This window comes from Cervus canadensis, chromosome 18 (assembly GCF_019320065.1).
Source record: "Cervus canadensis isolate Bull #8, Minnesota chromosome 18, ASM1932006v1, whole genome shotgun sequence".
NCBI lineage: Eukaryota > Metazoa > Chordata > Mammalia > Artiodactyla > Cervidae > Cervus > Cervus canadensis.
Window position 1 is genome coordinate 56621343 of NC_057403.1, and position 23942 is coordinate 56645284.

The window sequence follows — 23942 nt, forward strand, 5'->3', positions numbered from 1 at the left end:
TGGAATAAGGCCCATAAATTAGTCCGTAGTAATATAGCTAGGGTTCCACTTCCTGGTTATGACAATTACACTCTGGTTACAGAGGATGTTTCTATTTGGGGAAACTGGGTGAAGGATGTATGAGGAGTATGTGTGTGTGTCTTCATTTCTGCGTGAGAATCTATAGTATGTTACACTGAATATAAAATTATTTCAAAATAAAACATAAGGCCAGAGAAAAACACGGTTTGCTAACAGTGAGCCGTTCGCTTAGAACGAGCTGAGCGTAGGACGGGAATGGCCTCAGCGCTGCCGGCGGGCGGCGGCGCGCTCCGGGCTCTGGGCGGGCGCGAGAAGCCGCACCTGGTCGATGGGGTCCCACATGTGCAGCTCGCCCTGCTGCTTGTGCTCGTCCTTCCTGTCCTCCATGTTCACGTCCACGTCGCCTCGGGGGCCCAGCTTCTTATGCTGAGGGGAGAACACACAGAGCCGTCTCCCTGAGACCCAGAGTGAGGATCGCGGAGCCAGCAAGCCCTCCTCCCCGTCGGCCCAGCACCCACTCGCACCGTTCCGCCTCGGCCTTTGCACCGCTGGTTCTCTCTGCCTGGCTTCTCTCTCACCACCTTCAGCTCTGCACGCGGCATCACCTCCCCAGAGGAGCTTCCCTTGTCTGTGTGACATGAAATTGCCCACAGGCCCCTTTCCTGTCCCTGTCACTCTCAAGCCCCTGGATGTAATTAATCTTCATACTCTTTGGCCCTGTGTGTAGCTACGTATCTGTCTTCTGTCCTCCCTGCTGGAATATAAGCCCCATGAGGGCAGGGACTTTGTTTTGTTCCCTGCTGAATCTCCTGAGCTAGCTGAGCAGATAGTGACTGCTCATTAAATATTCAGGGAATCAACGACGCGCCCACGTTCCCAGCACCAGAGGGAGAGGCAAGGCCACAGTGCGTCTGTGGGCACACTGGGGACGTAGGCTGAGAAGACCTGGGTGCAAACAGCCCTGCTGCTGCTTTATCAGCTGTGTGACCCGGGGCAGGTGGCTCCTCTGAAACCTTTGTGTCCATCGGCAAGACCAAGAGGACGACTATGAAGACATCCCCCCAGGCGAGTGCTGACCAGCCACATCACACGCACCAGCCTTGGGCAGCGGTGGCCTGGTGGAGGGGACTCAGGATGGGGAGTCAGACCCGGGCGTGAATTCAGGGCCCATCGCCTTCCTCACTGGGGGGCCTTGGCCGCATGACAAGCTGCCTCAGTAACTTCCGTTGTGCAATGGGGGTGACAGGGCCCCTGCCGGGTCCCGGAAGGCAGTGGGCAAGCAGGACACATGGCGTGGCACGACATAAATCTCCATTTGAACAGCCCTGAGTGACATCTTTGGCAGGAACTGTGTAGCCTCCGCTTGGTCAACCTCTGCACCTGTGTCCTCCCCTGTCAAGGGGGCTGGGGACCCGGGTGACCCGTCCTGGGGGGCTGTCATGAGGCTGAAGACCATTTCTGAGTGTGAACCCAGCCCCGCGTGCAGCACTCACTGACGGGGTCACAGATGCTATTTCCACCCCCTTTCCCTGAAGTTGACAGCGGTGAGCCACGAAGGGGCACCGCTGGGCCCAGGGCTGCTCCTGAAGGGGCGTGTGCTACCCCACACCGTGAAATGGGAGCCGAGAAGTCCCTGGGGACACGCAGAGAGCTGTCCTAATGGACACAGAGGGACGTCACGGAGAAAGGCAACCAGGCCCCCCGAAGAATCACCGACCAAACCTGAGAAGCTGTGGACCCTCCTCGGCCAAGCCCCCTCTGCCCCTCATCCTACCGGAATGCTAGAAGCTTCCCCGGACGTCTTAGGGAAATCTACCCCAAAATCTCAGCCAATTCCTCCGAATACACTGCTGCTCTGACCCAAGGGCACACCGGGGTCCCCCCCTCCGGATGGGCCTCGGCAAAGCCCGCTCACTGCTCTGCTCTCCTCCGCTTAGAGGCTGGTCTCCCCCCGAGACCATGACCTCCCGACACATGGGGAATGTCCCCGGTACGTCTCCGTGGTCCAGTGACAATCCAGGGCACACACCACGTGTTTGCGCCACCCACCTTCAAGGATGTTACTCCCCGAACCTGAAGGGCCTTCCCCCTTCTCTGCCTGGTAAACCCGTGTTCGTCCTTCCCACGGACCCGCTGGCTGTCACCAAAATCCACGTCGCTTCTTCCACTGATGCTGCCCTGCCAGCATCAGCACCCCTGCAGGCAGGGTGGTCACATGACTAGGTTCTCAGGCCAGGACAGGCGAGGCCGGGCCTGTCCCACTGACGACCCCGCTGCCTACCAGGCATCCCTCGCCCTGGACCCACCGTGTTCCCCTTTCTGCGAGCCGGATCTCCATGTGCCTGCAACCCAGCATTGACCACACAAGGACGGTGCCCTAAGGCAGCCTGGGCCAGTTCTGTGCCATGGACCCCACCTCTGACGTCTGGGGAAGAGTACAGAGCCTTTCCTCAGAACAACATTCATGATGCATAAAATTACAAGAGAAATCAATGATACTGAAATACAACTATTAAGACAGTAAATAAAAATCCTTGTAACATACTAATAGATATGCCTCTTTATTGACACCTCACATAAGATCTAGAGGCAGATCTAATAACCATCATAATTTCAAAGTTGTGATGAGCACACATTAGTTTGAGATATTTGCAACAACTGCAAATGTGATGTGAAAACATCCATGACTGCTGCTGGTGATGAAGCCCCAGGTGGCTTGTTGCCAATATTCATGACGAAGGAGGTGTTACGTTTTGCTTACATGTTAACAAAGAGGCAACATTTTTGCCCCAAGTTCACATGCCACCATCGCCTCCCCCCGAATTCTACCTGTGGACTCTTGGGGGCTCTGCAGGACCTCACCTGAAAACCCCTTCCCTGGGAGAGCACAGAACAAGGGGAGCGGGTCCGGGTCCCTGGACAACCTCGTGGACCAGAGTCCACTCTCCTGCACACGGGGCTTGAACCGACATGCTTTAAGCCGCTGTCCATCTGGTCTCTTGACCCAAATGTCACCCTCTCCACGGTGCTCCTGGCTGCCACTCATCCCCCCCAACAGCACCCAGCTTGCCACCCCCACCACCCCCGGTGCACACAGTCCTTTGGGGCAGCTGTCCATCTCCAGTCCACCTCCTGAGCTACCCTGGGCGCTCCCGAGGGCAAGAACGGAGCCTGGGTCTCACCGGGACAGCCCCAGCACATCGCGAGGGCCTGACAGAGAGGAACATGGTGAAGAGCGGCCAAGAAACAGACGAGAGACACTGAGTGAATGCGTCCAGGGCACTGCTGCGGGACAGGGTAGTTCCGCGCACTCTGCACACACTCTTTCGCACTTATACTCGTGGCACACGGACAGTGTGGGTTTTATCGTGAGCCCCCAGACAGTGAGCACAGAGAGGCACTGGGAGGTTAAGCGACCTTGCCCGGGTCAGGAGCGGAGTGAGCGAGGAGAACGGCGAGCCAGGACCCCCGCCCCCACGCGCGTGACACCCTGAGCCGCTACCTTGATGATGATCTTCCCTCGCAGCTGGCTGGGCGACGGCAGCTGGTCGGCACTGGCCTCCTTGGGTTTGGTCAGCAGCAGGTCTCCAAGCACCTCCTTGAACACCCGGGCCATGTAGCGCTGCTGCTCCACACAGCAGTGCTCCTCGATGGACAGGATCACGGGGAAGCTGCAGGCGGGCGGGTGGCAGGGGTCAGCGGGGCAGGCGCTGGCCACCCGCACGGGGCTCCCCAGCCTCCTCCGGGCTCTGCAAGCAGGACCTGACCTGCACTCTCGGCGTGGAGGGGTGCCAACACTCAGCCGAGGCTTGTCGGCGGTGCCTTTGGTCAAGATGGAGCCCAGCGGGTGAGATGGGGGTGTGTGTTGGGGGAAGGGGTGTCTGTGTGTGTGTGTCTATGTGGGGTGTGTGGGGGTGGGGAGTATGTGTGTCCATGTAGAGTGTCTAGGGAGTGGGGGGTCTGTATGTGTCTATGTGGGTGTCTGGGGGGTGGGGAGTATGTGTGTGTGTCTTTGGGGGTGTCAGGGGGGTGGGGAGTATGTATATGTGGGGGGGGCATGTCTGGGAGGTGGGGAGTGTGTGTATGTCTGTGTGCGTGTGTCTGTCTGTGTGGGGTAACTGGGAGGTGGGGAATGTATGTGTGTGTGTGTGTCTATGTGGGGTGTGTCAGGGGGTAGGGAATGTGTGTGTGTCCATGCGAGGTGTGCACGGGGGTGGGGAATATGTGTATCTATGTGGGGCGTGTCTGGGACATGGGGAGTGTGTGAGAGTGTGTGTGTGTGTGTGTGTGTGTCTATATGGGGTGTATGGGGGATGGGGAGTATGTGTATGTATGTGTGTCTATGTGGGGCGTGTCTGGGAGGTGAGGAGTGTGTGTGTGAGTATGTGAGTGTATGTGTGTGTATGTGTCTATGTGGGGTGTGACTGGGAGGTGGGGAGGGTGTGTATGTCTGTGTGTGTGTGTGTGTGTCTGTGTGGGGTAACTGGCAGGTGGGGAATGTATGTTGTGTGTGTGTCTATGTGGGATGTGTCAGGGGGTAGGGAATGTGTGTGTGTCCATGCAGGGTGTGCAGAGGGGTGGGGAGTATGTCTGTGTCTGTCCACCCAACCCCAGCGCCCTTCCCCTTGAAGGCGAACCACCAGGAGACCAGCCGCCGACCTGGAGGTGACAAAGGCGTGGTCTTTGATGGCCTGCACGACGTCGTCGAACTTGATCTTTGTGGTCCGCGTCCAGCCGTGGTAGATGATGGGCTTGCCGTCGGGCCCGTCCCAGCAGTCCACTGCGGGCAGAAGCGGGCGCCCTGAGCTCCCGCCCGTCCCCCTCCACGGCCACACTGCCCGGGTGACGGCCATGCCCCGGCCCCCGCCCCAGTGCCGGCTCCACCACCCGGACACCAGGCCAGACCCGGCCAGCCCGGGGCCACCAGCCTGAGGACACGCGTTAGCTGCATGCACGTTATAGGAAGACTGGGTGGTCTAATTAAAGGTCCCTTTGTGATGCCACACGTCCGTCCCAAAGACACTAGTTCAAACTTTTTTAACAGAGATTTATCGTGCGTTTTATCTTCTGATATGACTTGTCTAAACTCTGGCTTGCTTTCTCTGCCAGAGTGAACATTACAGAGCAGTGAGAGATTTATTTTTCGAGATTCATGGTTACATAGAAGGTGAACAGCCTCTATATTTTTAACCCCCAGAGGAGACAGGAGCTGACAGTTTCGAACTAAATTTTTTTCACATTTGCTTTTTCCCTAAGACAGAAAAAGGCATAAACGAGGCAGCACTCTGTAGGAGGAACTGCCATTAAGGTCTGATACCTGATGACTGTTTCTGACTGAGCTGGGGCCTACATCAGCGCCTTGTGCCTTTCCCAGCCTGGCACACCCAGGAGCCCCTGGCAGGGGTCAGGCTGGGGCGTCAGGAGGAAGCACCCGCTCCCAGCCACGTCCAGGGGCCTGGAGTCGCCTGTGTGGGGCAGCTACGGGCACCCGGGCACAGGCGCTCAGGGACCCCTGCTGAACCGCGCAGGGCGCCCTCCTGCCTCTAACTACAGCCCCGAGGGGCCGCAGGACAGGAAGGCCATCTTTACGACGGGCTTCCCAGCCTCTCAGCTGTATCTGGACGCTTTCCGAACAAGAAGACCACTGCCCAAGAAGACCACTGTCCGACCTGGCCAGGCCCAACGTCCCTCCTTGTTGTGGGGGACCCCGTCTTTGGGGGAAAGCCCCGGCCTGGCGGGGGCCGCCTGGCTCCGCCCCCAGGCTGCCCCGCCCACCCCCACCCCTCGGGCCCCCACCCAAGGCATCCGGCGGGCGGGTACTCACGCTCGATGCAGCGGCAGCCCATCCGCAGGCAGCGGATGTAGGCCTCCGGGGACGACTCGCTCCGCAGCTGGTCCCCCGTGAGGTACCTGCGGGAGCGGGGGCCATGTGGGGGCAGGCCTGCACCTCGGGGCGCCCCTGGGGAACTTCTCAGCCTGAGCCCCCAATGCCCTGAGTTCTTCCTGTCTAGAATGATTCCCCCCACCTCACCCCTCATTAGGATCTGGGCCAGACACAGGCAATCACATGCCGAGACAGGAGCCTCAGACTCAGGCTATGGCCGTGGGAGGTGAAGGGGAACCATCCTGGAAACCCAAAGGTGGGGTGGAGAACGTGTGTTCTTTCAAGGAAAACGTGGTCGAAGGGAATCAGGAGTGAGACTGATGGACAATGATAAACGGACAACTCCTGACAGCTGCCCCCCAGGCTACACAAGGCAGAGGTGGGCCATCATTCTGACCTCAGGGCCCCAGGCCCGGCACAGGATAAATGGAACTGCTACCCCGTGAACTACGTCCACCAAAGCTGATGCAGAAAGACCAATTTTTATCACTCTCCTCCCTACCATCCACATTCCCCTCCTTTGAGAGTCTGTGTTGCTCAGCCGTCTTCTGGGTTTGGCAGAATCCGCCATTCTCCAACACGTACTCAAACCAAAGGTAGGAATGAGAACTATGAAGTCCCTTCGCCCCTGAATAGGAAGGTGTCTTCCAAAATGCCTGGAGACAAACCTCAGGGCCTGCTCTCCACCTCCTGTCTGGACGACACTTGGGAAAGTGCCAGTCAACAGCCCAGGACCGAAGGCCTCCACCCTCACCTTATAAAGCAGACCGAGGATCAGAGCTTGAGTGCACACCCATTTCTCCCTTCCTGTCTGCCCTTTTTTTCAATCAGGGCACACTCCCAAAGATACACATTTGAGTGTGCTGGTCTGCGTCCTAAAATCCATCGGCGGGGGCTCCCACTGCCTTCACAGATCCCACTCAAGCTGACCTGCTGGCCTCGTCGCCTGCCACTCGCCGTCCCAGGGTCTGTGCTCTCGTCTTACTAGACTCCTCTCAGTTCCTCCTGCCCCCGGACATTTGCATGTGCTGTTCCTGTGTCTGAAGCCCTCCTCCTCACCTCGCCACCTGTTCTCTCACCAACTCCTGCTCATCGCTGAGACTCAGGGAGGCCCTTTCCCCATCCAAACACAGGAGGACAGGGGCTGATCCTGCCCACTCCCCCGTGTTTTTCTATTTTTTGGCCCCACTGTGCGGTATGCGGGATCTTTGTTTCTCAACCAGGGACTGAACCCAAGCCCCCTGCAGTGGAAATGCAAGCCCAGGGCCTGGCGCAAGGCGAACTCTCAGTAAAAGTCAGTTCAGTGACTAATTCAACTGCTTTCCTAAGAGCTGGACCGTAAAGAAGGCTGAGCACCGAAGAACTGACGCTTTCGAACTGTGGTGCTGGAGAAGACTCTTGAGAGTCCCTTGGACTGCAAGGAGATCCAACCAGTCCATCCTAAAGGAAATCAACCCTGAATATTCACTGGAAGGAGTGATGCTGAAGCTGAAGCTCCAATACTTTGGCCACCTGATGCGAAGAGCTGACTCATTGGAAAAGACCCTGAGGCTGGGAAAGATTGAGGGCGGGAGGAGAAGGGGACTACAGAGGATGAGCTGGTTGGATGGCATCGCTGACTCAATGGATGTGAGTTTGAGCAAAGTCAGGGAGATAGTGAAGGACAGGGGAGCCTAGTGTGTTGCAGTCCTTGGGGTCACAAAGAGTCAGACATGACTGAGGGACTCAACAACAGCAACAGCTATGAATGAGACGCCCAAACTGGGCAAACTGGCTTTATCAACCTGCCTCTTAGGGCCACAGAAAAAGGATTACTAAGGCAATACCAACTAGGAAAGACAGATGCATCTCCCCTCCCCTCCAGCAGCTTCCATATAGCCCAGCATGAGCAGCGAGGGCCTGCACTCTGCCCACTGCCCACACGCTCTGCCGGAGCAGCGCACCGGAGTGCCCTCTGTACCACCCTTTTGCCTGACGGGCCGCAGGCTGGCGGGGAGACTCACGTGTTGTGAGACGAGGAGATCCAGTAATGAGACAAGGGGTTGTTCATGTCCTGCATGTCCACCACGTCATACTTCTCGTCCCAGATGCTGTTCTCCCGGGAAAACAGGAACGTGAGGAACTAGGGGAGTCACAGACATGCGGGGTCACCACGCGAGGCACGGGTGGCGACTGGCTCCTGCGGGCCTGTGTCAGCTCAGGGGGACGGCACGCGAAGATTCAACACACGGCCCCCTGGCCTCAGCCACCGTTTCCAAAGCAGAAAACTCGGCTTGCAACAGGCTGTATGAACACACGCTTCGCTGACCTATACAGTTAATTTCCTTTTCAATACGTTTCCTCAAGTATATGAGGCTACAAGAGTACACGCTGCCCATATACAAGGGCTTGGAGACAATAACACCATGAACATTTGTGAACGCACCATCCGATATGAGAAGCAGAACACCGCCAGTATCGTGATATCTAAAAGGCAAGAAACTCCATCTACCAGTTCCTGACCCCTTAGAAAAGAACACAGAAGCCTGAGTGACACTACTTCCTGGGGACAACCTTGCGTGGGGCGAAGGGAGCTCCCCAGTTCCCCTCAGCCCCTGCGGCCTCACGCGGGGCCAAGGGCACCCATTTCCACATCCTGCAAAAAGCCACACAAACCCTGCAATTCTAGTGCTGTCCTTGTGATGGTTTAAGGCTCGCTGGCAGCAACTCCCTCTAGCGGCAAAAGAAAAGATTTCACCTATGTGATCAGAGGAGGAGGAGAAAGATCAAAGACTATGATGGTTTAGGACCAAGGAAAAAAACAGCTCTTGACTGAGAGAGGCAGTCTAGGGACATCTAGCAGCAAAGCCCTCCAAGGGAAGAGACCTAGAAGATACACTTTGGAGGACAGCGATGTGAATCCAGAAGCCATGCCCACAGGACAGGGAGCTCACTCACCTCATCCACAAACAAGAAGGGTTCAGCAGTTTCCCTCATGGTGTCGTCAATAAACTTCGTCATCCGCTCACGGACTTTGCTCAGATCCTGAGCCCAAAGCTCCTTAGAATGATAAAAAGAACGTGAAATCATCAGAAAGAGGACTTTGCAAAATTCTTTACCTCCCAGACGGAGAAGGCAATGGCGACCCACTCCAGTACCCTTGCCTGGAAAATCCCATGGACGGAGGAGCCTGGTAGGCTGCAGTCCATGGGGTCGCTAAGAGTCGGACACGACTGAGCGACTTCACTTTCACTTTTCACTTTCCTGCATTGGAGAAGGAAATGGCAACCCACTCCAGTGTTCTTGCCTGGAGAATCCCAAGGACGGGGGAGCCAGGTGGGCTGCCGTCTACGGGGTCACACAGAGTCGGACACGACTGAAGTGACTTAGCAGCAGCAGCAGCAGTTACCTCCCAGGATCCAGTTTTAGTCAATCACTGAAACATGGATGTATTCTGGACATGCATACCATCAAGGCCTCACCCTACACACAGCACACATTTTCCCTAACGGACCAGAGAGTAAAGATTTTAGGCTTTTGGCCGCAACCACTCAATTCTTCCATAATAGTGCAGAAAGAACCACAGACAACAGGCACACAAATGGCCATGGTTGTGTTTATAAATAAAACTTTATTTATAAAGAACAAGCTGTGGGCCAGATGCGGTCTGTGGCTATAGTCTGCCGACTCCTGCTCTAAGCTAATTCTTCACACTTGCTAGCCTGAAGAGGAGGGGAGCACAGTTATGTCAGACAACTAGGGTTATTCCCCTGGCTGATGGTGGGCAAGTTAAAGACCCTCCCTGAGCTCCTCGTCCATTACCTGGGAATAATGATACCTAAGCACAGAGGCTGTGAAGGACTGGATGAAATAAAAGTTCTGTGCTTAAAACAACTCCTGCAGCTCAATTCCAGAAAAATAAATGACCCAATCAAAAAATGGGCCAAAGAACTAAACAGATATTTCTCCAAAGAAGACATACAGATGGCTAACAAACACATGAAAAGATGCTCAACATCACTCATCATCAGAGAAATGCAAATCAAAACCACAATGAGGTACCATTACACACCAGTCAGAATGGCTGCTATCCAAAAGTCTACAAGCAATAAATGCTGGAGAGGGTGTGGAGAAAAGGGAACCCTCTTACACTGTTGGTGGGAATGCAAACTAGTACAGCCACTATGGAAAACAGTGTGGAGATTCCTTAAAAAACTGGAAATAGAACTGCCATATGACCCAGCAATCCCACTTCTGGGCATACACACTGAGGAAACCAGATCTGAAAGAGACACGTGCACCCCAGTGTTCATCGCAGCACTGTTTATAATATCCAGGACATGGAAGCAACCTAGATGCCCATCAGCAGACGAATGGATAAGGAAGCCGTGGTACATATACACCATGGAATATTACTCAGCCATTAAAAAGAATACATTTGAATCAGTTCTAATGAGATGGATGAAACTGGAGCCCATTATACAGAGTGAAGTAAGCCAGAAAGATAAAGACCAATACAGTATACTAACACATATATATGGAATTTATAAAGATGGTAATGATAACCCTATATGCAAAACAGAAAAAGAGACACAGATGTACAGAACAGACTTTTGGACTCTGGGAGAAGGCAAGGCTGGGATGTTTCGAGAGAACAGCATCGAAACATGTATATTATCTATGGTGAAACAGATAACCAGCCCAGGCTGGATGCATGAGACAAGTGCTCGGGCCTGGTGCACTGGGAAGACCCAGAGGGATGGGGTAGGGAGGGAGGCAGGAGGGGGGATCGGGATGGGGAATACATGTAAATCCATGGCTGATTCATGTCAATGTATGACAAAAACCACTACAATAATGTAAAGTAATTAGCCTCCAACTAATAAAAATAAATGGGAAAAAAAAAGTTCTGTGCTTAAAACAGCAGCTGGTACACAGAAGGTGCTCAAATCACAGCAACATGAATGGTCGGTTGTCATCCTCCTGTGACATCTGGTTCCATCCAGACAATTCTGCAAGTCACATACTGTCACTGTCATTTTAGAGATAAGGACGCAGAAGCTCAGAACATCACATGATCCCAACTTCACACAGCTAGTAATTCGGACAGCAAGGCTTCCAAATAACCAAACTTCGGAAAACCGACACAGAATCGGTCAAGATCAGCAAAGTATTGCTACTCAGACACCAATAAGGTCTGAAAGATACATGACCAGTTCAAAAACAGCTTCTGCCCAGTCTCAGAAATTCGGAAGCCCTTAGAAAAAAGAACATATAACGGAAAGAACTTCACTGTTTTCTCTTCAAACCCTAAATCCCCAAATATTCCTAGACAAAACGATAAAATATGACCCAAGGATTCAATTTTGGCTCATGTTTTCTGAATTCCTAATATTCTAAAACCTCTATCTGTAAGAAAAATAAAACCAGATGTGCTACCAGCTACGTGTGGTTGGATGGGAAGGTCAGAACAGGAAGTTTGAAAGAAGAGCATACGGGCAGACACAAATGAGGTAGGTGTAAGTCAACAACAAGCCTCACTGTTGATTCTTGCAAATTGACTTGGATGAAGGACACCCAACAGCCAGGAGCCAGGGGAGCAGCTGGTTCATTTGTGTCCAGGGTGTTACAATCTTTGAATACCAGAGTAGGAGACTCAAATTGTAGGATACTTAATGCAAACACCTTGCCAGGCCTAGATGCCCTGCAAAGGCCAGAAGCTTCCTACTTCCTTCTCCTATAGAGCTTTTGCATAAAAAATCATGGGTACCGAGCCGACATAACCTGGAACTGAAATGGCTGTGAAAAAGAAATCTTCTGCCTAAAGGAGTTTAAAATATGAATATCCTAGGGGGTTAGTAAATGTTTCTACTTGCTGGGACTTCCCTGGTGGTCCAGTGGTTAAAACTCTACCATTTCAATGCAGGGGGCACTGGCTTGTTCCCCAGTCAGAGTACTAAGACCCCACATGCCACATGGCTGAAAATGAAAAAAAAAATGTGTCTCTGTGGTGTGGGGTATTGTGCTGGCAACTGCAATAATGGCAATGATGAGAATATGAGGAGAGAATTAACTGCGGTGAGGTGGTCCGCGCTGGGCAGGGCGGCACGCCAGGCTTTGCCCTCAACCTTGTCATGTGTGGCTCATTTTGAACTCACACAAGCCCAGGAGCTACGTATAATATTATTCTCTGGTTAAATAAATAAGATAGCTGAGGCTTCAGGTCATTAAATAAACTGACCCAACAGTGAGTCCCAGACACATCAGATTCAGGTCAGTTCACGTCACCTGTCCCTCCCAGGGCTGGACTGCAGCCCACTTGACCAGTCCCCAGATGGAAATTCAGACGGGTTCTCTGAAATTCTCACATCTATTAAAATGCCACCATCACACCAGCTTGTTAGAAAAGATGGAGGTGGTGGATTTCCATGTGAAAACTGCCAGGAACAGAAGTACCAGGGCACAAAACCTGGGTTGGGAGTAAATCTGGAAGAGTCTTCCCTGTCCTTCATCTAAAGAATGAACATAAACGTAAAATCCCGAAGTATGATCCCTCAAAATACTGCCACAACTTAAAGAAGATAGGGGAGGATTTCACAAATGCTGTCCCTATATCCAACCTCACTTGGGAACTGGAAGGAGGGAATGATCCTATGAGTAAGAAACGGCAAGGAGAATTCTCTGACTTTCACAGCCCTGCCAAGAAGACAATAAAAGTGGGACAATAGAGGAATGAGGGTCCCGCTGCGTCTCTAACCATCAGATCAAAACCTCGCGGCGTAACAGAGTCCACATTTAAAACAACAGGTTGCACAAGAAACACCCCATAATTCCATTACTCCTAAATCACCCTCTACAACTGATGATGATGATGGTCAGAAATTTTAAAATGTATTTTTTCAGACTTCTGGTTTAGAAACTACCAAAAACAGAAATAGCCTATCTGATGATGATACTGATTCTGAAGATGAATTAAGACTAATCATTGCAAGAGAGGAAAACTTAGAGAAAAACGACATGGTCCTCAAATGAAATTGAAAATGATTCCTTTGAAGTTGTAAGGGATGATTTTTAAATCTGATTTTCACAAATTTCATACTTCAGCAGGTTTAGGCCTCAAAAACAGTGTCTCTTGTCTCAACAGTGAAAATAATGTTATAGAAAGTGGCTGTGATTCTGCTTCAGGAGACACAGATGAAATCACTGCAAGGAAAAAAGTTCTGGCAAGATCAAAAACAGTATAGATTTTTCACAGACAGAAAAGTCTATGTACAAGAAAACTTATTTGAAAAACATTAAAAAAGCATGCTCTTTCTGATGGCTGTAATAAAGTACAAAAAAGAAAAAATAGAGATAGCCCTCAGTCACAGAGTTAAGGCTCTTGGTTGCAAATCTCTGATTGAGTCCAGTGAAGATGCTGATTCCATATCAGAATCAACTGAGTCTGAAGGAGATAAGGAGTATAACACCTTGATGGAAAACTGTCTCCGTGTGGATCTGACTTTGGCTGATTTGGAACAGTTGGCTGGCAGTAACCAGGAGGCTCCAAAAGACTGAGAGCAATGGCCAGGAAACCACGGCCAAGCGTGACAGGGCCTCCAAGAGCCACAGGACTCCAGGTGACCTCCGCAGAGGCCAGCAGCATAGTCGTCCCGAGGAGATTGTGGCTTCTCTTTTAGAAGGAAAAGAGAACCCACATGGAAAACAGAAACCAAAGGAAAATACCTTAAAGTCAAAATTTCAGGCTTTCAAAGGAGTGGGCTGTCTCCACGGAAAGGAATCAATGAAAAAATCCTTGCAAGAGAGTGTCGCCTCTAACAATATTAATAAAGATCAAATTTCCTTGAAACTTGAGGAACCCAAGAACATGTCCATGGAAAAATGGTCCCTGTGTGCTAATGGCCCATCAAGTGAACAGACTCCTTTCCAACATGCAAAGGAGTCAAATGACTCAAACCAAATTCAGCCTCAAAAGACACAGTCTTCTTTTGAGAGCCAGGGTCACAAAGCAGGTGTCCCCTAACAGTTCAGAAAAGACAAACAGGAATCCTATTTCTAGTCTGCTGCCACTGAAAGATAAGAAATCTTTAAGTGCTGGTGCTAAGACTCGCAGCAGAGGCCTTGATGAAGACTGTTGCCACAGGACTAGAAACTCAGGAGAGGACTCTGATCGGAGGCCACATCTGTGCAGCTCCAAGGCCCCTAAGAAACCACCAGAGGTTTTCTCAAGGAGACTCCCAGGGAAGCAAAACTGACTTCCCACTTTCTGTTAACAGTTCATCAGATGTTAGTGCTAAGGATAAGCATGCTGAAGATAATCAGAAACATTTGGCAGCCTTAGAGGCAAGGCAGAAAGCAAAAGAAGTCCAAAAGAAGTTGGTGCACAATGCTCTGGCAAATTTGGACAGTCATGCAGAGGACAAGCCGACGCACATCATCTTTGGTTCCAATAGTGAAAGTGAAACAGGAGATATCCACTCAGAAGCAAAGCCATCCAGGAGAGGAACTGGTAAGAGTCCATGGGTAGAGCCTCTGGGAAGCTCTTTGACAGCAGTGATGATGAGGAATCTTGTTCTGAAGATGACAATAACAGGTTCAGAATTAAACCTCAGTTTGAGGGCAGAGCTGGACAGAAGCTCATGAATTTGCAGTCTCACTTTGGCACTGGCTCCCGATTTCTAGAAAGTGATAGTAAAGAGGAACAGGAAGAAATAAATGAAAAGAAAACTGCTGAGGAGGAAGAGCTTGCTGCAGAAAAGTTTTTTTGAAAGCCCTGAATGTTGTGCAGAGCATTTTGCAGATCAGCTTAAGCAATTCTACAAGCAAAGGATCAGTAGCTGCAAAGAAATTTAAGGACATCAGACATTATGATTCAATGAGGCATGACCATGCCGCTTATGAAAGAAGGCAAGATGATAAACTCAAAGAAAGTAAAGCAAAACAAAAGAAGAAAAGGGAGGAAGCTGAGAAACTACCTGAGGTGTCTAAAGAAATGTGTTATAACATTCAGTTCAGTTCAGCTCAGTCTCTGGCGTGTCTGACTCTCTGCGACCCCATGAACCACAGCATGCCAGGCCTCCCTGTCCATCCCAACTCCTGGAGCTTGCTCCAACTCATGTCCATCGCGTTGGTGATGCCATCCAACCATCTCATCCTCTGTCGTCCCCTTCTCCTCCCACCTTCAATCTTTCCCAGCATCAGGGTCTTTTCAAATTAGTCAGCTCTTCGCCTCAGGTGGCCAAAGTATCGGAGTTTCAGCTTCAGCATCAGTCCTTCCAGTGAATATTCAGGACTAATTTCCTTTAGGATTGACTGGTTGGATCTTTTTGCGGACTCTCAAGAGTCTTCTCCAACACCAGAGTTCAAAATCCATGGCTGATTCATGTCAATGTATGGCAAAAACCACTACAATATTGTAAAGTAATTAGCCTCCAACTAATAAAAATAAATGGGAAAAAAACCAAACAAACATGAATTCTCCGGCACTCAGCTTTCTTTATAGTCCAACTCTCACATCCATACATGACCACTGGAAAAACCACAGCTTTGACTAGATGGACCTTTGTTGGTAAAGTAATGTCTCTGCTTTTTAATATGCTGTCTAGGTTGGTCATAGCTTTTCTTCCAAGGAGCAAGCGTCTTTTAATTTCATGGCTGCAGTCACCATCTGCAGTGATTTTGGAACCCAAAAAATAAAATCTGTCACTGTTTCCATTGTTTCCCCATCTATTTGCCATGAAGTGATAGGATTATAACATTGCTACAGATTTAAAACAAATATTCCAGACTGTAAAAGATACCAGTGGAAAGGAAGATGACACATCTTGGAATTTGGACTCTGATGGAGAGAAAGCTGAGGTAGTCCAGGACCCTACAGCTCTGATGATTTGGGATGAACAAACCAGCAGATTCACATTTTCCTTTTTTGAGTCTGATGCCAAAGATGAAAAGGAAGAGACCTATAGAGTTGAAGCAGTAAAACCTGGGAAGATCACCTGGCAGGGAGACCCTGGTTTCCAAGACAGCAGTTCAGAAGAGGAAGACGTTACTGAAGAAGATGACAAAAAGCACAGCCCTGAAGAAGTATCATTACCTGAGAAAGAGACTACTAGATTTTTCCTCTTCTCTAAGAATGATGACAGACTTCATGGCTCAGACTTTTTCTGGAGAGGAGTGGGAAGTAATATTAGCAGGAATTCTTGGGAAATCAGAACAAACAACTTAAGTATGGACTGTCCAAAGAAACATAAAGACGCCAAAAGGAGAGTGAAACCAAAATAATAAATGTCATCATTAGTTTTGATACCAAATGTAAACAAGTCTCACCGTGGAAATTGGAGTGATCTAGAAAATATTTTAGCTGGCAAAGAATTCAGAGTGAAGGAATATTCAAAATCTTATCTGGTGGATATCATTCTGATTGCTTTCTTTTTCTGTAGCTTTCCTATCTGCTCTTACCTAATTACTTCAAACAACCTAAACCTTTGTTTTAATGAAGCATAAGATAGTCCCTCAAAATACTTTTGTATAATAATCTCCTTGCCCTCCATCTTCAATAACTAATGGGCATTTCCTGACATGAGGTTTACATAAAGCTTTTTAAAATATATGCATCGGAGCACATGTATTTTCCAAGTTATGTTTCACGTAAATTATACTTGAAATATTTGATTGTATTAAGTACACCCTACCTCCAAAAAAAAAATATGCTGCTGTCATTTCTTTAGGATAAGTTCCTAGGAGAGCAATTATTAAAGTGCAGAAGGCTGTTTTCAAAGTTTCCACATTAACTGCATTTTTCCCAAAGTGTTTTCTGAGAAACTTGCACTAACTCGCACACCAAGTGTGCAGCGGTTATTTCACATGAGCCTCCAGGCCCCGGGTCACCGGCTCAGCGACCCACAGAGACATTTAGGGTCCATGTGACTGATGGCCCCAGGCCCCACCCCTTGCTCCCACCACGCACATGCACACGGAGGCACGCAGTCTGCCCGCGTCCTGGCCCCCGGATGTGGGATCCGAACTCTCTGCACTCTGCAGCCGGCCCGTGACCCTGACCTCTGAGGGCAGCCCAGTGATGGGGCCAGTGTGGGGCAAGCGGACTCTCCCAGGAATGTCACTGCCCTGCACGAGGCGGTGGATCCAGGAATGGACCCTGCCGGGAATATCACTGCCCTGCACGAGGTGGTGGATCCAGGAATGGACTCTCCCGGGAATATCACTACCCTGCACGAGGCGGTGGATCCAGGATACATGGTAAGTTGTCCCCAGGGGTTTCACCATTTAACTCCAACACCTCCCTACAAAACTGAGTAATTCAGTGCAAGCAAGAGCATGGAGAAAAAGCAGACAGCATGGGTGCCTCTCTCTCTGCTTCAATCTCCGGGCAGTTCAGCACCTTACATGTAATTGGGTCCAAGAGACTTCATCTATCCCCCTCATTTCACCTGCCCTGTGTCATAGTCTCAGGCGGGCAAGTAAGACTTCCCTTGGTCACTCCCATGCACCCCAGCATCCTGATCACCATTCATCATGAACCACCGCAGCTACCCGCTCCGCCTGGACCTTCCTGCGGCCGGCCTCGTCCAAGTGTGTGTCTCTGTTCATCAATCTCCCTACAACCAATGGCATCTGAACACGGGATGGGTGCTGACACTAAGAAGTTAGCGCTGGTTGCGAAAGGTGTTAACAGGAGTGCTATTGTCCTGTTTTGTTAAAAAAAAAACTCCAATTCACGAGAGAGACATATTGGAGTATTTACAAATGGAATGATACAGAGTCTGGGGTTTCCATTAGAATTTGCCAACAAAGAAATGAAGGAGGAGGGAAGGGAAGGGAGACACGTGCATGTGGGGATGGAAGAGGGATGAAATGAAAGTAGCAAAACATTCATAATTCTGTAATCTGAATGACGGGTCCACAGTAGTTTATGATGCCAGCCTGTCTACTTTTGTGTTTGTTTGAGATGCTGTACATACAAAGTATTTTTTAAAGTAAATGAGCTGGATATCATCATGAATCTAAAGCTGCTCTTAAAAAGTCTATTAAAACAGAAATAAAGAACATCCTTCACAGTCCAGTGGTTAAGACTGTGCCTTCCAATGCACAGGTGAGGGTTCGATCCCTCATCAAGGAGTTAAGAATCCCACGTGCTTCAGGGCCAAAAAATACAAAATCCAAAACAGTCGCGGTATTGTAAAAATTCAATAAAGGCTTTTAAAATCTTTAAAAACAACTAAAGGGAATAAAATACGTGAAACTCCAGTGGTAGAAATAACATTTTTGAACAGACAATGTGACTATGTGTGTACACACATACCCACACATGCACGCAAAGGTCAGCACCATCTTCTCCGAACCCCACAATTCTGAGAGGCAGGGCTCTCAGCCCCATTCAAAGAGGAGGAAAGCGGGGCACAGACAGGTCGAACCACCTGCCCAAGGTCACACGGCTCGTGACAGGATGCCAGGTTTCTCTCAGTCTAGCTTGGCTTCTCCCTGAGGCACTCCTGACACGCGGGGCTGGGGGATTCCTTGCTGCGGGAGTGGGGCGAAGGTGGGGTGCAGTTGCCTCACAGCAGCCCTGGGCTCCCCCCACTAGACGCCAATAGCCCTGACCTGACTCTGCAGCCCCTGCCCGGATGGCACCATAAAAAACCACTGCCCGACACAAACACCGACTCAGCCACCAGCTCGGGACCCACCCGCAAGCACCCCGAGAGACACCCACGGGTCACCTAAGGACAGCATGCTGCCTTATCCCTCGCAGGACCCGCAGGCTCGTCCACCTGAGTCTCATCCTCCCCGAGCCAGGGATGGCTTCCCGGGGAAGGGCCCCCCAAGACAAGCCGGAGGCGGGGGAGCAGAGGCCAGCAGGTGAGGGTCCCCATCGCCCCCTCCTCCATCTGCGCCCAGGGAAGGGGCTGCTGCGAGGCCAGCCTCATTCCAGAGCCACAGCCCTCAGGCGCCACTGGGCAAGGAGACGATTCCTGTTTCCTGACGGCAGATGCCGACAAGGTGACAAACTGTGGGCACAGCGCCCCCCACCCTGCTCTCCCCTCACCTGCTGTTCATGCAAGAGAAACCGCTGGAAGTCGTGCAGGTGGACAGCAGAGGCGTCCGGCCGGTCGGTGTTGCTGCCCTCGGGGAAAGAGATGGTGTTTAGACAGGGGAGGTCAGCAGTTGGGAGGCGGTCCCAGCCCGCAGCCACCCGGGCGCCCAGCCGAGCCCCCCACTGCTGCCCCACGGGGTCAGGTGTGGGCTGGCCGATGGGAAGACAAAGGTCACTCAGATGACAGCCTTGACCCAGGAGGATGCAAAGAGGGGCGCTGACACCAGAACCCCGGAGAATCAGGCCCTGGAATCCACACCCAGCTGCTCCCAGCCGGTCCCGCAGGGGCAGGCAGGGCAGGCAGGACAGTGGAGGCCAGGGTGGGGCTGGCCGTGGAGTGCATTTAGGGGGTGGCAATGCTGGAGAAGTGACCCCAGAGTCTGCTCTGAGGCAGGAGAGGGGCCTGGATGAAGCCCCGACTCTGGGCGGGTGGGGAGAACCCGCTGGAATATGCGAGACCAGGGCCAGGGAGCCAGTGGAGGGCCTCTAATGGGAGAATCTTCCGCCTGAGACAGGGACTCCTTCAGCCTGACCGCTGGCCTCCTGGAGAGGGTGATCAGCTGGACAAAGAACCTCACTGGACCAGCAGAAGCGGCCAGGAGGGCTACAAGCTACGTCCTGTAAAACAGGGCTCTCCAGGGAAACGCATACCTCTCCCTGAGCATCTGCAGTGGGGGTGGGAGGGTTTGTTTTAAATACAGGAGCTAAAACACGCTATAAGTTTTATCCCTTTACTAAACACTCAGGGTCCAAAGTCTACTGTCTCTGAGTGTATTTCTAGCCTTTTTTCTTAACAGCCTCATGGTTCAACACTAATCTTTTCAGTAAAACCCTGCAAACAAATCAGATTCATTGAGATGAATGAATACTTTGGAGTTTTCAGGTTTCTGGTTTAGAACTCAACAGAGGAACAGTTGCCAGGGCATCTTCATCAATGAGGGCTGGTTCCTAAAGGCAGGCCGGGGTCGGCAGACCACAAATCACATTCTAGGTGCTGTTAACTCCACAGTAAACCTTTCTCCCAGGTGGAGAGGCTTGGGAGACACAGCACACTACAGATCTCCCACCTGGGGAATCAGTAAGCTCAGTAAAGGGCCTCACAGGTCCTGCAGACTTGTTTTAGCCATCATATCATCACCACTATTTATGAGCCTTGGCATGCACCACACAAAGCACTTTATGTGCTTCGACTCATTTTAATTCGATTCAACCTGCTTAACCAGGACGTCCTGAAGCAAGCAGGCTTCTCTACAGAACCTTCTGGGCCATCCTCCCAACACTCCACAAGTCCTGCTGCTGTGCACATTTATTCATGGCACTGGATTGATTAGAGTCCATGACTCAATGGACATGAGTTTGAGCAAGCTCCAGGAACTGGTGATGGACACGGAAGCCTGGCATGCTGCAGTCCATGGGGTCGCAAAGAGTCGGACGCGACTGAGCAACTGAACTGAACTGAGTGTCAGGATAGTCAGTTCCCCAGCAAGGGGACCCCGTCTGTGTGGAGACCAGTGCCTGCCAGAGAGGTGACCTCCTGGAGGTCAGGTGGCTGGGCTGGGAAGACCCACAAGGGCGCCACTGCCTGGCACAGCCACCCAGAACTACAACCCAGTAGGGTGCCTCACCCCAAGAGGAACACGGAAGAATCCTTTTTGAATTCGTCAAGGATCTGAAACAGAAAATAGAACACACACACACAAAACAAGAAAATTAGACGTGTCAGGACAATGAAAATAAACAGAGTTTTTGTTAAAAAATTACCATGGTCGTTTATGTGACTTGTAAACATTCAAATATTTACATCTTGACACAAAAGGTGGAAGTCTTCCTCACCTCTTTCACAGCCTGATTCCTGAGGAGCAATCACTCATAATAATTTGGTAGTTCTCCATCTTGAGTTCATTTTATAGATATTCAATTAATTATATCTTATCAAATTATATCTTATCATCTTATGTTACGTCTATGTCTTCCAACATTTTTGCTGTTGTTTCACACTTTGGACATTATTTAGCAACTTCAAATTGCTCTGCCTCACTACTTTGAAAACCCACTCTGTATTCCATGTCTGTCCTTCAATTTTCTGCTAACACATCCAGTATCACACTGAATGTGCCCACATATCTACCTTCACCCACTTGTGCCAGCACTTCCGTGGGGTGGATTCCTGGGTGGGAAAGAACCTGGACACCAGGTGTGCACATTGCCTTTCAAAGATTCACCAAAGTACTCTCTAAACCGCTGTCCTGCCTGGCACGCCCAGCAGAAAATACACACCCCTTTCTGCACCCTCACAACTACATTTCAAATCCTTAATATTTCAATGGGCTCACTTCTCATCCTTGAATTCAAGAGAAAAAAAAAATATCGGGAGCTCTAGTCCAAGGCTTCAGGGCCTGCTCGTACTCCAGCTGTTGATGAAGGGCGGTAAGCTCCTCCACAAGGAGGACCGGGGACACCCCTGTCCCCAGCCACCACCACACCAGCTCCCTAGCAGGCATCTCACACACACATGTGCAGGGATGCACACACACCCACATACCACACACACATACATGCACACCCATGCTGCATCCATTTCCAGTTAGGCAGTATGATTGCAACAGTCTCTACTGAGACTGTTGGATCAACACTGGAGTAATTCAGGACACAGACGGAAACGCAGCTCCTGGCAGGCTATAAATGCTAACAATCTAAAACAACTCCTGCCCTCGATGCCCCAGTCCTCTTGCCAAACAGCCTGCGCTCCAGGATGACATGTGGAAAATCAATGTTCTAGAAAAGGTAGCCACTGGCCCCTAGGAAGCCTCAGGCGGTCTGCAGGAGTCTGTGCATGTACTTTTTTTTTCTTTTCCTGGAAAGATGGTCTGTAGCTTTAATCAGCATCTCAAAGAAGTAGGTCACCAAAAAAGGTTAGGAGTCACTCTTTTAGAAAGACTTAGAAGGACTTCCTTTCACATACATGTCATTTACAGCAGCGGTCCCCAACCTTTTTGGCACCAGGGAAAGGTTTTGTGAAAGACGATTCTTCCAAGGACTGGGGAGGGGGGATGGTTTCAGGATGATTCAAGCACGTTACGTTCACTGTGCACTCTACTTCTGTTATTATTGTACCAGCTCCACCTCAGATCATCAGGCATTAGATCCCAGAGGCTGGGGAATCCCTGATTTATAGCATGGCTATTTTTTTTTTTTAAGGAGGTAGGATTTTAGGGAGGGCATGCTGTTTGCTCTCTGGACTCATTTGGCCCTTACATCGCTGGGTCAACTGGGGCATAAGAACAGATCCTCTCAAAAAACCCCGAGACTGGTTCCCCACACCTGGAGAAAGGCCACCTGTGACTCCCCTCCCAAGTGTTTCCACTCCATGTGGTTCTTACTTAAAGCCAGCCCCTTCCTCTCCACGCAATGAAGCAGAGAAAAAGCTCCACTCCATTCCAGCCACACGGGGAGCCAGGATGAAGGAGGGGGGTGCCTCTACTTCAGAGGTGACTCCAGAGCCAGGAAAGACCTGGAGGTACACTCCAGCTTCCCGGTCACATCACCCCACTTTCTGAACCCCCAGAAGCCTGTGTGCAGAGGCAGAACATGTTTGTAGGAACCAGCCCCTTGGGGTACAGAGCAGGGACCAGACTGAAAGCAAAGGGGTTTGTCACACTATTGTCTCTGCCTGTCTATGTCTGAAATTTCCCTTAACACAAAAGTTTAAAAAATTAAAAAGTATCAACGGGAGGGGCTTCCCCAGGGGCTCAAAAGACAAAGAATCTGCCTGCAATAACCCAAATCCATCTCTGGGTTGGATCAGGAAGATCCCCTGGAGGAGGGAATGGCTACCCACTCCAGTATTCCTGCCTGGAGAATTCCGTGGACAGAGGAGCCTGGCGGGCTACAGTCCATGGGGTCGCAAAGAGTTGGACACAACTGAACAACTACATACACACACACACCCCCCCCCCAATAGGGACCCCTGGTGGTCCAGTGGTAAGACTCCACTGCAGGGGGCCCAGGTTCCATCCCTGGTCAAGGAACTAGATCCTGCATGTTGCAACTAAGACCCAGCAGAGCTAAATAAACAGTAAGTATTTTTAAAGTAATAAAAAATAAAAAGAAGTATCAGTGGGTGGGCAGTGAAGCTGAGCAAAGGAGAACTGAAGCTCTAGCTCTGTAGTAGCCACCTGACCTCCAGCAAGTGACCTCTCTGCGTGTCAGCATCTTTGGTCCATAAAATGAGGATAATAAGAGTTCCTATCCTACAGGGTCTTGAGGAGAATTAAATGCATGTAAGACATAGCACAGTGCCCGACATAGAGTTTACACTTAGCAAATGTTAGTTGTGATCTTTTATTTATAACACCATTATTACAACCTAGTCAGAGATATACCCCTCTCCCGAGGGTGGACACACATGAAATTTTAAGTTCTTATCCTCCTTCTACTGCCAAAGTTTTAGAAGCTTTGAGGCTTCAGTGCAGCAATGTAAGGAGGTAGATAGACAGGAAGAGGAACTGGCAACTTCAAGTTGGAAATCTACAGCTACTGATAAGCAGGACTCCACTCCCTGGACTTAAGTCTGGGGATCACCAACCATCATGAACAGCTCTATCACCCCAAGGAGCCCAAGAAAACCAGCTGAACCCCTAAGAGCACCAAGGTAATGCTTTTCTCTGCCCTGAGCTTCCAGCGAGGCACTCGGGAAGTAAATGATATGCTGACAGTTGGAAAGTGAAAGTGAAATTCTTTGCGACCCCGTGGACTATATAGTCCATGGGATTCTCCATTTCCCTTCTCCAGGGGATCTTCCCAACCCAGGGATCAAACCCAGGTCTCCCACACTGCAGGCAGATTCTTTATCAGCTGAGTCACAAGGGAAGCCCGCTGACAGTTGGGGGAGAGGCATTTACATACACAAGAGCAGTGAGGCTTCTCAAGTGGACCAGCAACTATCTA

General features: G+C 50.5%; 1 protein-coding gene and 1 pseudogene across 3 annotated transcripts in view; one reads left to right on the forward strand and one right to left on the reverse strand.

The window, feature by feature from the left end:
• Positions 1 to 23942, reverse strand: part of PLCG2 (phospholipase C gamma 2) — a 166498-nt gene that overhangs the window by 62327 nt on the left and 80229 nt on the right. For all 3 annotated transcript variants that reach the window (XM_043434869.1, XM_043434867.1, XM_043434868.1), the window contains exons 8-15: positions 20621 to 20664; positions 18948 to 19020; positions 8843 to 8944; positions 7909 to 8027; positions 5846 to 5931; positions 4681 to 4801; positions 3524 to 3692; positions 343 to 447 (exon numbers count right to left, since the gene is read on the reverse strand). In XM_043434869.1, the coding sequence (XP_043290804.1) occupies positions 343 to 447; positions 3524 to 3692; positions 4681 to 4801; positions 5846 to 5931; positions 7909 to 8027; positions 8843 to 8944; positions 18948 to 19020; positions 20621 to 20664 (819 nt within the window). The remainder of the gene's footprint in view (positions 1 to 342; positions 448 to 3523; positions 3693 to 4680; positions 4802 to 5845; positions 5932 to 7908; positions 8028 to 8842; positions 8945 to 18947; positions 19021 to 20620; positions 20665 to 23942) is intronic.
• LOC122420409 lies at positions 12219 to 18625 on the forward strand (annotated as a pseudogene).